Here is a 15,798-nt window from a genome sequence, read left to right as displayed (position 1 = left end):
GTACATTAATAATTTAATGTAATAATCTTCCATGTTGCAGTGAATAAGTCTTTACAATATCATTTCAAATACGGCTTGAATTATAATGGCAAATATTTTTCAGCAAAAGATTTAAAAAGACACAAAATACAGCTGGTCATATAACTGTATGAGTAATAGTGGCAACCATGATGATGGCCAGATTTCCTTCCCTTTATATGTATAATGGCTAATGATGAAAAATAATTACCTTGTTTCCTTCAATAAGTAGTGATAACTCTTCCTCTAAGATACTGGTCTCTTTGGAACTTCGACATTTAAGTTGTTCATACTTTTCAATTGCTTCTTTAAGTTGTTTTTGTAGTACATGATGTTCTTTCTCCATACGTAACATATCTCCCTGAAAAATGTTACACCCTATGTTCCTACAATGCTTTAATCAGTTTGCATAACCATAAAAAACAGCAATAACTAATTTAAAATTATTATAGCTGCCATAGAGAAAAAAATAAACATTATTTTATTTACAAATTTCCATTTAATAATAATCTGATAATTTAAGAGTATGTTAAAGAAGTACATTTTTTGATACAAGCACCTGATTCCCTCTCCCAAGATAAAACAGAAATTTAAATAGCAGGCCTGCAATTAATGTGATCTTACACATTACACATATTTCTCTAAATCTGAAAGTCGACTGAATAAATGTATTAAGATTGGCAATTTCAGTTAGGAAGCTTAAAAAGGCAGTGTTTTCTTTATTATTACAGTAGTTTCATAGAGCTTACAACCACAATTGAGCTCAGTATCATGATTGTTGAGTGAAGCAGTCATTAAGAGGGACTTAATGTGACTCACCATATGACTGCTTGGCTCAATTACTGCAATCCTGCCACTCTAGTTTCTGACATCCACAGGAGGATGTCAGTTTCCTGCATGGAGAAGAGAACTCCTAAAATGGAGGCTGAATTACAGTTATCAGATCTGAGCTCCATTTCTCCATCCTTCCGAAAGAATTCAGCATCCCTTGGCAAGTAACTCTTTCAGCCACCTTTCAGTGACAATAGGGAATCCTCTCTGCTGGCTCCATTAACTTTCTAGGGAAGCCGGGAGAAAAAATTCCAAATGTCAATCACATGAGCGCAGGGCACTGGGCAACCCGGCTGTGCCAACAGGTTGCCAAGCACTCAGATTGTGATTATATAATTGGGAGAATAGCAATAGCAATAGCACCTAGACTTATATACTGCTTCACAGCTCTCTCTGAGCGGTTTAGAGTCAGCATACTGCCCCAACAATCTTTCTAGATCCTCAATTTACCGACCTCTGAAGGATGGAAGGCTGAGTAAACCTTGAGTCTGGACAGATTTGAAGTGCCAAATTGCAGGCAGCTGGCAGGCAACAGAAACAGCCTGCAGTACTGCATTCTAACTACTGCAACACTCCGATTCAACATTTCACAATAGCAAGTAATGATTTCTGAGGTCATCATAACTTCAAATTGTTGTTAACAACAGGTCAGGATTACCAATAACCTCAACCTTGCTGGACACCTTCTAGAAATCTGATAGTTTACTTACTTGTTGACTTTCATAAGGATGAAGAGGTAAAGTATTAACTCCAGCATCTGTTAGTTCTTGATCAACCTACAATGCAAAGGCCCAAAAATACTTTCAACAAACGATGTATGTACACATGCACACACACTCTAAAGTATGACAGACAACATAAAGATAAGCAACTATGTGACAAAGAGTTCTGGTTTTTTTTTTTCCAAAAAAAAAAAGCTATCAAGGAGTTGACAAATTACTGAAAGATAATCCAAAAAGATGTCACTTGACTTTACAAGTAGTCTTCATTCTCAAAAGTAGGAAACAATGGGAAAAATGCATTATCATCAGATATTGGAGATATTAGATAGATACCGGGAGGAATGGGCTGAGTTGGTAAGCCCTAACTGAATTCAAATGTTCTGGCCATGGCTAAAGTACTTAAGGAAAATTAGGTGCAGGCCTGATTGTGGAAAGGCCTAGCACAGAGTCCATGTGCTAAAGGGTGAGGAAGCGGAGGAAAGGCAAGATAAGCTTCTTCTATTCACCTTGGAAAAACCCTGATTTTTTTTCCTGAGCCAAACCTAAGACATTCCAAGCCACTGAGAACTGTCAGATTGAAGTTCCAAGATGCAGTTGTTGTTCTAAGCACAAAGTATGTTTATTGCTTTTGGTGCATTTTGATTATAATACTAAGCAGAAGAGATTTCAACAAGAACCCTAAGGCATTATTCTACTTTGACAATGACTAGAAACACCAGATCTTTGGACTATGAAGGTACAGGGCTGTAGCTAGGTTTTTTTATGCTTCCTGCTGGGCTAAGAATAAAAGACCTTCCTAGGAGAATGTTGAAGTGGGAGATGGGGTGGGCAGCATTTTAACATATAGAATGAGAACGGAAACTTTCATTTGTGTTGAAGCCTATGTTCTCTGTGGGGAAATGCATACCAGCAGTGGAGTAAACCAAACATGGGAGAGGCAATCTTTTTTAAAAAAAATCTCTTGCATTCTGGCCTACCACCACTGAGATCTGACTCATCGCTTCCAAAGGGGATTTGAAGCAGAATCACACAACTTGCGTATACCAAAATACAAAAATCTATTACTTGAGCTGCACTTGATTTTTCAGTAATTAGGCATATGCAGTAACCAGTACATTTGAAATGCATCAAAATCAAATCAATGTCTATCAGTATAACGTGCAAACCAATCCAAACCAAGATTCTGTTTTGTCTAAAACTCAGAACAAATAAAATGTTCTGTGTTGTTTCTGTCAAACTACAACCATTCTAGAAGGGTTTGGTAGAATTCTGGCAATGTGATGTAATGCTTCTAGTTTGAAACTAAATATATTTTACCACTGTTGTACTGTACAGTGTACATATTAAGTGGTCAAATCTAAAAAAGAAGCAAGTATGTTAATTAATATGCACAACATAATGTATTTTTCTCACCTGTACAGCAATCATCCTTGAATGGGGATTGTTTCTTGCTAGAGATTTATTCTCTGTTATTATTTTGGTAACAGAACTGCATTCAGCATCATTACAATGATCCTCAATTTGGTCAGGATTATCTTTGTAAGTGTGAATGTCCGATTTCACTGCTACGCAAGGACTGTTCTGAAATGTATGTACTTGATCAGCTGTGATAAATTCACCAGCATTACACTTGCTATATGTTGCTTCTTCTGAATCAGTATCAAGATAAGTGTTATAATCTGCATATATATAATTGGTTTGCTTAGAAATATCTGGCATCAATGGCACTTGAGTAAAAACTGGAGGTAGTCTCTCATTTACATATTCTGAATGAATTTTATTCAGAATTATTGCATAATCGTCAGGTACAGTTGGAGACAAAGATATACTTGCCACTGGTGTAGTGTCAGTTGTCTGACTAGAAAAAGAATATGAGGAAGCAAAAGGGCTAAATGAGGAATGGCTAGCAGTCACATATTCTAAATTATTTGGAGATGTTGAAATATAAGGCTTATTAATAAAAGAGAGAGGCTTAAATTCCTTAGCAGTTGGATTTAAACTGGAAATGCTATGGAAATTGTTTTTTTGACAGTATAGGCTCTCTGAATAATTGTTTTCATCAATTTCAATGAGTTCTGCATTTTCCTGCAGCATAACTGCATGTTTCATCAATCCAATAAGATCATCCACCATAACAAAACGTAGAGATCCCAGAAGAAAAGATTTTAGACCACCAGCATTCTCCACTATCCTACGAGTGTCTGCTGGGAAATCTTCATATTCCCCAACTAATAGTGGATTATCAATTTCCATGGGACCATGTTCTTCCAAGATTTGAGAAAAATAGCTGTGAAAGTAATCAAAATATAATTTTATTACCAAAGTAAGCATTCATAATCTGGATATATATGCAATTAAATTGCTCGAAAGTGTCTAGAACAATTGGCATTTAGGTAAGAAATGGAAAAAGTCTCTCATTCTTATAGTCCAAAGGAACTGCATTCAGAAATATTGTACATTATTCAAATAGATGGAGGCCAAAAAAAAGTGTATGTATAGAAATGATGCAGCCATAAAGTCAGCTGTTTGTTACTGATTTACCCTTAAATGGTCATTGTTACCAAAGTAACATAGAGTGGAAATCTTAAGAATCCCAGTTTGAAATATAAAAATATTTACAAATTAGAAAATACACTTTGTCACTTTGTATTAAACACTACTGGGCTTTCCAAATATCACATGTTGTGGGAGAAGTTGGACAGTTTTTCTTGATACCCTAGATTGTCTGAATGCATCCTGAAATACCCACACATTTGAAGGGAAGTGTTATAAATGCATGGCTCATTTCAAGTATTAAACAAACATGCAGAGATTTCAAGGAAGTAGTCTTCTGGGACTGCCCTCCTTCCCTTTCCATGTTGCTAGTACAAAAGAGAACTGTAAACAAAGCTCAATGTTTGAAGCCAATACAATGCAACTTGTTCTATAAAGACAACTTGCAATTTAAGGCAATTAACAAACTTTGTATTAAATCCAGATATGGGAAGCAACAGATACTTTCATATATTGGAGCCAAGCTACAACAGGTCAACATAGTTTGGATAAATACTTTACTGGCAATTAAAAAAGAATTTCCAGTAAAAAATAAATTTACATAAACAGTAACTGGATCAACATAAAGAAAAATGAGATAAAGAACCATCTCACAAAGGCAGCACACAAGAAATAAAACATTCTAAAGGGTTCCCAATAATGAATGATCTTAAAAGCTAACTTTGATCAGCCACATAGCAATCCATAGCTGTGCCTAAAAAAAAAAGTACGGCACATTTGAAACAGATCCTTGGTAGGCTTCAATAGAAGAATTATAAAGGAATGTCTCATCATAAATTTAGCAAAAATACAAATGGGTTAACTTGTAACAATTAACAATTCTAATTCAATCAAACTCTTTCTCCAATCTTTTTGTTTAATAAGTAGCACTCAACTAAAAAGCGAAAATAAGAACATACTCATATAAGCTTTCACAAGTTGGATCTGGGTAACTGTCCAAAATTCTCTGATAACTGTTGTTAGAAGAAGCAGTATTATACAATGCTTCAAATATCACAACTTGTTCATGAAGATCATCTGGGATTCTAAAAGGCTCATGTGGATTCATAAAACTTCTGTTGAGAAAAAAAATGTAAAAAATAATGCATTGTAAACCATGGTTTATCGTTAAATTGCTCGATCAGACCACTACAATGAGAATTCTCAGTATGACAAAATGAAAATAGGCCAATAGTTTATTATGCTAGTTGCAAACTAATCTTAACTCCAATGTACAATTACAATAACTAGAAAAGACACGTGCATCTTTCCATTTCAATGGTGGAATGAAACCCTTTTTGCAGGTTCTTTTACTAGAACAGAGATTAATCTGGATTTTTTCACAATACTTGTGTAGGATGCTGATGGAGTTGAATCTTATATATTCTAAAGGCTTTCATCAACATACAAAAATTAAGAAATAATGATTTGATTGTATTTTCTTGTGCCTCTCCAACAATGAAGAAGTGTTTGATCCAGCATAAATTTCCCTTAGCAAAATAGAAAAGGAAGCAATATTTTGTTGGTCCCCGTCCTTCATTCATTATACTCTATTCTATTCCTAAACCGTTCTCAAAAGGAAGCAGAATATCAGCTTTTGAAAATCAAAGAGCTTTTCACTGCACATAAAATAGGACCATTTTGTATGTCTTACATTTGATAGAGCACTGTAGGTTTTATATGTTTTAAAGATAGACTATGGATGGATGAATGAATGGATAGATAGATAGATAGATAGATAGATAGATAGATAGATAGATAGACGGACAGACAGATGTAGATAGACAGATAGATGTAGATAGACAGATAAAAGAAAGATAGATAGATAGATAGATAGATAGATAGATAGATAGATAGATAGATAGATATGTATTTCCCTCAAAAATATTTATCTGAATCTAATTAAGGTTCAATTTTTGAAGAATGTATTTTCATGCACTACAACTTACAATGTATTTTCTTCAGAAAGTATACTGTCTTCTTCTTGAGTTACTGTACCAACTCCACCAGACACAACTAAAATAGCCTACATTAAGAACAGAAAAACTTGTTTAAAAGTAAAAACCAGGCAAACTATAATTAAAATTGACTAGGCTTACTAGCATACTGCAAACATCTTTGAATACATGAGTAAAAAATAGTATTTTATATCCATAGAATTGGTCAAAAATATTTATTTCTCAAAATTAGATATACATTTTTTTTAAAAATGCCAATTGTTCCTTTTGCACTGAATTTTGACATTATTTACAACTGCAGCCAACTTCAGTTGAACTTAGAAGCCAAAAGGACTAAAGTATTAATGATTGCTGTGAGAACTTCTTTTAGCTAACTCTTCAGGTATTATCCTTATGATTATTGATGAATAAAATCCAATTACAATTGCTTTGTTTGCTTTGATCCAGCCAAGACTTTGTTTATCAAATGAATTATGACTTAAACTTTTGTGTCTTATGATTGTAAAATTATATAATCTAATACAGGGCTGTCAAACTCGTGGCCCGCAAACCAAATGCATCACACCACTGGCCACACCATGCCCAGTTTAGCAAAAGAGGAAAAAATCCCGATATGTCACTTGATGCTGCCATGATGATGTGAGTTTGACACCCCTGATCTGATACATCAATATAACATTAACTTAAGGCTCATCAAGAAATTAACACATTTACCCTTCAGAATAAGATTTTTTTTATGATGGATATTTTTGAGCACTTTCAAAAGTCACAATAATTCAACAGTGTTTAAATTATTATGTTAAGTTACATTTCAATTAGAATATAAAAATATTAAAAGCGAAAGCTTTTTTTGCATCAGATAGAAATGCCCATTTAACATGATACCTTCTGCCTACATTTTTGAAATATCTTTAATATTTTTTTCCCAGAAAATACTGTTACACATATTTTTAAACAAATATATTATTATGAGTTTTTAATTAGCTGGATTTTTCCCCTTATATTCTTAACACCCTAAACAGCCAAAAATTGAGTATCATCATAAGATCAGATTTAAATATTTTGGAAGAAAATACCTTGGTACTCATCTGGGATTTGTTCCAGGAGATGCAATGAGTACTAAAAACAACAGATACCAAGCAAATCACATGTCTTACATGTGACCCTTTATTTCAGCCAGAAGTCATAAGTCACAAGGCAGCCGACGCTAGCAAGTTCTATCTTGCGCATCAAATAATGGGAGAAAAATGACTACTGGAACAAGAGTTTGCTTCCAAATGCATTGAGTACCCAGCTCAACAAATTTTGAAACAGTCTAGTACCAACACTACACATTGTTTTTGAAACACAAAATAAAACAAAACATACAAAAATGGTCCCAACCACTAAGCAGAGAGAAATGTAAAGAAAGCAAATGGTATTTTAGAGATTTAATATTGTGGATGTATTTTAAAACTGTTCACCTTGGATTCTTTTGATTTTTTCCGGTTTTTGTTTTTAACTTTGATAGCATTATTCTAGAAGAAGAAAGAAATTAAATGTTTAGCATTTACCATGTCACACCAATATATTATAGGGGGGAAACTGCTCTTTTTTCAGGCTAATGGTTTTTTTTTTAAAAAAGGGTAACTGTGGGAACATTACAGGCTTCAGTATTGATCAATAATGAAAAAAAATCAGTGATCACTGCTGTCAAAACATTACAATTACATATGAGAAATAAACAGATCCAGTATACTGGCTCTTTATTAACTGTGTAAATAAGAAAACAGAAGCCTTGAATATATACGATCTGTGCTAAATCGGACCAAAGGTCCAGCTTCCAGCATTCTGTTCCCAGAGTGGCCCATCAAATGCTCTTTGACTCCCATGAGATTAGCACAAGTAGATTAGTACCCTCCCTCCTTTCTAATTTATTACATCTAGGACAAAACTGACAACATTTCAAACAATTATCAATGTATCTGGATCATGCTAAACAAAAAGCAATTTGCTAAATGTTTAAATGCAAACTGCAGGAAACTCTATTTTGACTAAAGCTTAACAAAACCTATCCCAAACTTACAGTATATTACAAAGCCCAAATCAGAGAACAGTATCTAATTCACATAAGCAGTACTATGGCAGTATAATTTCATGTTATAGATATGTTAGTTATATAGCACTGCAAAACTGTGTGAAATAACGGTATATTATATAATCTCTGCCCCTACCAAATTAAGTACAAATATAACATTTCCTAATTTATTACAATGGCTAGCCAGTCTTCCTCCCAAATTCAGGCTCATTCTTTTTCAGTATATAGCCTTATCCTATATACATGGTGGTTTGTCAATCTATTCTACCAATGAAAACAAAAACAAGGCTCTCTCACACAACATGTGCTAGTAGGGCATATTGCAGGGCTTAGAATGAAACTCAGCCCATAAACTGAATTCTCCTTCTGCAAATTTTTTCCCCAAGGAAGCTGGGAAAAATCACTCCCTAAATCATCCTCCACACATTGAAGAAGACATTAGGAGCTACTTCTGGCAAGAATATGAGATTTCCCATCCAATAAAAAGGCTCCCTTTTGCAAATGTTAGAGAGAACATTTCCAATTTCCAATAGAAATTTTTATATAAAATTTATTATATTTTATAAAGAATAATGGAAATACTAAGCATAATTCAATTTTAAAACCAGGCTCAAAATAATATGAATATCCAGATTATAACTACCTATGGTTAGCAGTACTATGGATACAAACAGAACAAAACTACGAGAGTAACCTAACTATATAATAAACACTAACAAAGAAGAAATTTTTGAGGACAGGATAAGGACTAAAGGAAAAAAAGGCTTAATAAAAAATTGGATGCTTCTGATATTTTAACTCTGAACACATCAGACTATCTTCTATGTTAATGTACGCCCCAGAAAATGTCAATTTTTGAGACAAAAAGCTATTTTTTTAAAAGAATATATGAATTGTTTTTATATATGTTATCATCAAGCTTAAATTATATTTAAATAATGCATTTTATTTGCTTTGAAATTTATTAGCTTATTAGGGATTAGCTGTAAAATAATACAAGCAATGTAACACCAAATCTAAAATTAATAGGAAAATTAACATTGTCTACTTCTTCTAAACTTCTTAGAACTATTAATACACATTTTAATTGCAATGGAGATAAACAGAAAAAACAAACTTACTGAAGTATTTTTTTCAGTATATTCCTTCCTTAACACAATAAAAGGATTATCTATTGAAAAAATAAATTTTCTTTATTGGAAGAAAATAATATACAAAAAGCAGAAAACATTATAAAGTATTCTTTTTTAAAAATCACTAAACTCCAGGACTCAGCCCACTCAGATAGCACTTTTGCTTTGATAGTCAGAATTCAACAGTTATTCAAATAAGTTAATTAAAGACAAACAATAATTTCAATACAATATGCAAAATAAACAGGATTCTTCATGCCTATGACTACAGAAATCAATAAACCAGCAAACCTGCCATTACATACACAATAAACATACAACTAAATCATAGTCAAGGGTATAATCAAAATGAACTTCCATCCCCATCAAAGACATGCTGAGACTTTATATACCCAACATTACCTATACATTGCTACAATTTGCCTAATCTCTATATCTGCATCACAATCTACCCCCTCACCCAAAACATTACTATTTGTAATGTCATGTGGGAAAATCTTGGGAGGAAAAGCCACAGCCTAGGCAATGATCTGATAAATGAAATGTGAGGCCAGAAGAAGAGGGGCATGAACCTTTTTCAGAAGAGACCTTCCCTCGTGTTTGGGAGAGGAAAAGTGAACGAGAGGAGGGGGAGTTTCAGTTGCAAGGTTTTGTTAAAGTAATCTTAGAGTAAGGGCAGAGCTAGCACTCCTGTGGGTGCTTCCTATCTAGCCTGACATTACCTAAAAAAATCAGCTATTTCTTTCTGCCAATATCTGTTTCTGAGGATTTCTTTCAAACTGATGACAGATATTTCATAAGAGTTCCTTTCATGCATCCTTGCACTTACCCAGGTTATCAAAATAGTCATCTAAACATTGATGAAGAAATGGGAAACTCTGTCTATTTTCTTCTAATAACCACACTAAGCAGCGAAGTTCCATAAGTGACAACTCTTCTAAGTATTTTATTATTTCATCTACATCTTCAGATAAGCAGGTGAATGTTCTGCTGAGTTTAATACCATATTTCTCATTCCAGAAGACTGCTACTGAATTAAAATCAATCTGTAGAATGTAAGTTATATACTCTGAGAGAAAAAATTCAGTAGCTTTTAAACCTGAAAAATAATAGAAATAGTAATAATAATAGCACAGCAGTACTAATAAGTTTCATGTGAAGATTATCATTTATCATCTGGTCTACATTTATATCTCTCTCTTTCTGTGTGTGTGGGGGCATGTTTGTGTGTGTTTGAATGATAACCTGCTTATTATTTTGGAAAGTTTTGAATATTTTGGAAAACTTTTTGGAGAATACATTTAAGAATGCTATACTAGAGAATATTACATGAATTACTATTTTCGTATTACTATTATATAGTAAAAATAATTGTAAACGTACTTTTGCAGCACTCTTTTTCCTAAAAAGATACAAAAAATAATACAAATCTTCAAGTAAAAAAAGCCGCATTTACTCTTTTGAAATAGATTATGATGGAGATACGGTACATGCTTTATTTTACAAAGTAAATAAAATAACTTTAATTTACATATAGTTTCTGGAAACATTCCGGTTTTAGATTAGTCATAATAAAAATGGCATAGATTTTAAGGGAGAAATAAAATCAGCAGAGTAAAGCAAATGTGATAATTTCCATCTAATTCTTCTAGCTCCTAGCCCTGCATTGCCTTAACAAATTAAAAATCTATACAGAAGATTATTCTTAAAACTATTGAAATCATCCCATTGTAAATAACATATTATAATGAACGAATTAGAAAGAATTTCTGACAAGAAACTTAAAACAAAAAATTGGCAGCCAAGATACATTCTAGTCTCTCAAAAGATTTAATGTCACTGATTTTAAGGGACTGTTTCCTTTTGATCACGGTTAGTTATGAAAGATGTAATTATGCCTTCTTTGACATATACTTTATTTTCATCATTCATACACACACACACACACACACACACCCTAAACCACTACAATATTAGGCCTATGAAAGCTTTTAAGAGTCACTTCACAAAGCAGATTAGCAAAAATGAAGTTCCTTTCTTTGAAGCACTTTGAAGCAGTTGCATCCTTGGCTGCTTTGATGGCTGTGCTGGATTACCTCCCCATGCCTGTGTGTACAATAGGCACTTTGCTTTGTGGGAGGTCCCAGTGCAGAATACTACCAGGTGGCACACTGAGGAAATACCTTTTCAAGATTCATATAACCTTTTCTTTCTATATTTAAATATAGGTAGTCTTCAACTTACAACCAAAATTGAGCCCAACATTTCTGTTACTGAAACAGTTGCTCCATTTTATGAACTTGCCACAGTTGTTAAGCGAATCACTGCAGTAACACGGTTGTTACATGAATCTGGCTTCCCCGTTGACTTTGTCAGAAGATCACATGACCCCAGAACACTGTAACCGTCATAAATATGAGTCAATTGCCAAGCATCCCAATTTTGATCTTGTGACATGGGGATATTGTAATGGTCATAAGTGTGAAAAATGGTCATAAGTCGCTTTTTTCAGTGACGTTCCTTTGAAGGTCACTAACCAATGGTTGTAACTTGGGGACAACCTGTAATAACTTTTATTAAGAACAAAGCATAAGGGAATTTGCAGATCAGAATTGGTAAGAATAGTTCCAGGATTACAACAGCTAAGAAAAGTCTCTTCTTTAAGATAAACTTCATTCATAAATTCCATGAGCTAGAGTATTTATAGTTCTAGAATGAAACAATAAAGGGTTTATTACAAGACTATAGAAAACATGACCATACCGTTATTATCAAGATGTTTCATCCAGTCATGTAGCTTAGGATCCACTTCTTCAAATTCACTTACAACATGTACAAAAACTCTTGTCTTCACTCTATCATTTTTAGCAATTAAAAGGCTTATGAGCTGGTCCATTATTTCAGCCGATGATTGACAACTTGTTGAAAAGAGTGCATAATCTTCTTCACTAAGTACCCACCATGAAAGCAATTCAATCAGAAGTTTGAAGACATCATGTATACCATCTTGTATAGTCATTGTATACCGTCCAATAAGTTGCAGGACTGTATCCTCAACAAAAAAATTATTCGGAATATTTCCTAAGATAAAGCAAATACTGTGATGGACAAACTTTGGTGATATAAAGAAATCATAAATATATAGATATATGCAATTATTCTCAAAAGAAAAATCTATATTTAGATACCTTTAAAGCTATCATCTTTTGCCACAATGTTACTTCGGTGAAATACTTCAAGATTTCTGAAGGAGACTGCTTCTTTTATAAATTTTCTTCTTAGTTTTTTCTCCTGTTTTATTTGTAACTTCCTAAAACTGATGCAAACAATTAAGACTGAGCCTTACAAGACATTTAACAATATAGGCATATAAGTCGCCACTGAAAAATCGAAACCATCAATGCTTGAAATACATAAATTCTCTTGCCCAATTGCTGTTAGAGAAAGCAAAGAGGAACTAGCCAAAGAGCTACATGAGCGTAACAGGCATATAGACAGCTCTCAGTGAAGATAAAATTCAGAAGGACTTTGACAAGTAGGTGATGTAATTTTGAATATTAAAATGGGTCATCATTTATTAATTAAAAGGTACATGAACTTTAGTAACCTAGATAATTGTCTGTAGCCTAATACAGGCTAATATGGACATTTAAGATTTACACATCTAATATAAGTTTAATGACATGACACATAAGATTTCAAAAGAACCAATTATAATGGCATCATTCCCACAAAGTTCTATTACATTCAACAGAATTAAACATGGTTAAAAAATTCTACGTTCTATGTAAATAATCATTAATAAAAGTCATAAATTTGTATGATTACTGATTGTATTTAGAGTACCATGTCCCATTCAAAACCAATATTCCTTTCCAAATCTAAATCCAATTAAAAAAATTTTTAAAGTTAATAAATGCTGATTTGTACAAGGCTTAGAAACTTTTGAACATTATTACGCATTAGCTCAAAGTGACTCAGAGAGGTCTTATTAACCTTGATAGGTAATTCAAGGCTGGAGGATTACAAATCAAAGTATCCACAGTTTTCACAGTCAAACTATCAGCAATATCTCCGTGTATCCTATTCTAAGAAATAGCATTTTTAATAACATTGCTATTTTTTCTCTTCTTACTGGGAATATATTGTTTAAAAAAAACCTGTTACCTGGAGTGTTTGGAAACTTACCTCGAGCATTTCTGTTTTAGAACAGGCCTTGGAGGATTCTTGGTTATTATTTTATGTTCAAACTAGGGAAGCAAAAAATACCAGATTTAAATATTTCTTTTCTTTAATATTATATTATTGTAGTTTTTAAAGTGAAGGATATGCTGCTATGCTATTAGATTAATTCATATTAGTATCTTTACTAGGACAAGTATTATTTCATAAAATAAATTATATATTATTTTATTCAATGTTACAATATAGCTATTCAGCAGATTCTTTTCATTTCAATGTTATCAGTGTTCTGCATTTCATCCATCATTTTTCTCTCGACTATCAAAATTAGCTGAAAATATTGTTATACAGGTAGCCTTCATTAATGATGGTCTTATTATCAATGGTTTGGCATCAGAGTTTTTCTTCCCATCTCTGCAGTTGGAAAAAACTCCCCACGAGGCTTGGTATCCATAGTAATACCAGTTTTGATAAGTGGTTTTGCCTACAGGAGGATATTTGAAGTGGGGTTTGAAAGGGTTTCTGCTCCATACTGCTGCGTACAAAAAGGTACATGTAGCATGTTGAAGAACTACTTTTTACAGAAATTCATCCACTGAAATGGCAGGATACATACAAAACCCATCTGTATAATTTTTCAACCACCTAAGTTTTTTCAACTACTCTTCTCAGCTAGCCTGAGGTTTAATACCACAGACTGCTACTCTTTGAATTGCATTTAAGTGATTAGGGGCAAACTATATGCATATATATTTCTTCTTGTTTATTGCTCATCCAATCAGCATGGATTCCCCAACTGCCTTGGATGTTAACAGGAAGGAAAAAATGTTCTACTTTGGAGAAAGCAGGAGGATTCTGAAATGTACATTCTTGGATCCTTTTATTCATAACTGGTACAACAAGCACATGACTAAATCCAAAATTCTTGTCTGCAGCAAAATAATATCTCAGCATTTTGATTCCACTGAAAGAAAGATTTCTTTAAAAAAAAATAACAACTATGTTTTATCACTACTTACTTCACATTTGACAATACCGGAAGAACTGAAGACAGTGATTTTAGAAATAAGGCCACTACAGTCTGGAGTGAAACACATCTCTTGAAGAATATCCTGTGGACGTTAGCAGAAAATGTATCTGTGGACAGGATTTCATTGCAAGATTTGTGGAATTAACATATTACTTTTGAATTTACACTGAATTTAAACACTGCGTAAATACCATAGCTATGGCATTATTTTATTATTTTGTTTGTTTCCTTTCAAATATTAATTTATACATTATTATTGCTGAATATTTACTGTACCATGAATGGTTCCATGTTTTTATTATCATCCATAGTAACTTAAATTCAAGGACTTCATAACTCTGACTGAGTTCAGGGTAGCTAAAATGTATTAGGTTGCAAACTTTATTATTGTTAGGTTAATACAATCAAGGAAGAATGTACAAGAAATAATTCCTTCTCCTATAATGCTACAGTAAACGTAGTGGTTTATGGTAGAAAGTGGGAGGCTGGGAGTGCTAGTTCCATCTTAGGCACAAAGCCAGCTGGATGACCTTGGGCTAAGTCACTCTTTCTCAGCCTAAGGGAACAGGCAATGGCAACCACTTCCAAAAAAAATTGCCAAGAAAACTGCAGGGAGACTCCAAGAATCAGACATGGGTGAATAGGGAAAAAAGTTTCCCTTACATTATTTGAATGAACTGAAGCTTATATAAACCTGAACCATGAATTTCCCTTATTATGGATGAAAGCATTTTGATGATACAACAAATAATGATCATACAGATGCATATCAAGCATGCCTAACATGAAATTCCAGTTAATTCAATAAAAGACTAAGCAACATTCACAAAGAAGGGAATATCAAGAATTACCTTATCATTTTTATCACAATATTTTGCAGCTTTCACTTTTTTCCAGCAGCTTAAATGAAATTCTACTAGACACCGTTCACAGCAGACAATACGTATAAAACCCTGAAATTTAGAGAAAAATATTAACCCTGCAAAAATATGATGAAGCACAAATAAACAGCACTAGAAAAGTAATATGTCTTCCAAAAATGGCTAACGAAAGAGACATCATAATTAAAATATAATACTTACCTTGAAATCCGGGTCATTAAAATATATTTGGATTTTATGTGCTTGGCATTGCTGATAACAACATAGTGCATCTGGTTTTGGGGGAAACTTGCATTCTGTAATACAGTCTTCCAATATGACCTAAGACCCCCCAAAAAATCAAAGTTATATACTGTCACTTGTTCCCTGGAGATTATGTATTGCTAAGCACTGCTAAACTTAAGAACAACTTCAAAAGACTATATGTAAGACAA

The 15,798-nt window shown here is 33.3% G+C and overlaps 1 protein-coding gene across 4 annotated transcripts in view; it reads right to left on the bottom strand.

The window, feature by feature from the left end:
* Positions 1–15,798, bottom strand: part of TTC3 (tetratricopeptide repeat domain 3) — a 74,947-nt gene that overhangs the window by 15,444 nt on the left and 43,705 nt on the right. For all 4 annotated transcript variants that reach the window (XM_087937631.1, XM_026700519.2, XM_087937632.1 and 1 more), the window contains 14 exons: positions 15,566–15,685; positions 15,335–15,436; positions 14,473–14,565; positions 13,460–13,521; positions 12,460–12,587; positions 12,035–12,352; positions 10,101–10,370; positions 9,260–9,309; positions 7,525–7,578; positions 6,053–6,129; positions 5,024–5,179; positions 2,985–3,858; positions 1,560–1,625; positions 230–379 (listed from right to left, as the gene is read on the bottom strand). In XM_087937631.1, coding sequence (XP_087793757.1) covers positions 230–379; positions 1,560–1,625; positions 2,985–3,858; positions 5,024–5,179; positions 6,053–6,129; positions 7,525–7,578; positions 9,260–9,309; positions 10,101–10,370; positions 12,035–12,352; positions 12,460–12,587; positions 13,460–13,521; positions 14,473–14,565; positions 15,335–15,436; positions 15,566–15,685 — 2,520 coding nt within the window. The remainder of the gene's footprint in view (positions 1–229; positions 380–1,559; positions 1,626–2,984; positions 3,859–5,023; positions 5,180–6,052; positions 6,130–7,524; positions 7,579–9,259; positions 9,310–10,100; positions 10,371–12,034; positions 12,353–12,459; positions 12,588–13,459; positions 13,522–14,472; positions 14,566–15,334; positions 15,437–15,565; positions 15,686–15,798) is intronic.

The sequence above is a fragment of the Pseudonaja textilis genome, chromosome 7, assembly GCF_049901715.1.
Source record: "Pseudonaja textilis isolate UNSWEBS1 chromosome 7, rPseTex1.2, whole genome shotgun sequence".
Lineage (NCBI taxonomy): Eukaryota > Metazoa > Chordata > Lepidosauria > Squamata > Elapidae > Pseudonaja > Pseudonaja textilis.
Note: the sequence above shows the minus strand (reverse complement) of the source record. Positions and strands in the feature narration are given on the sequence as shown.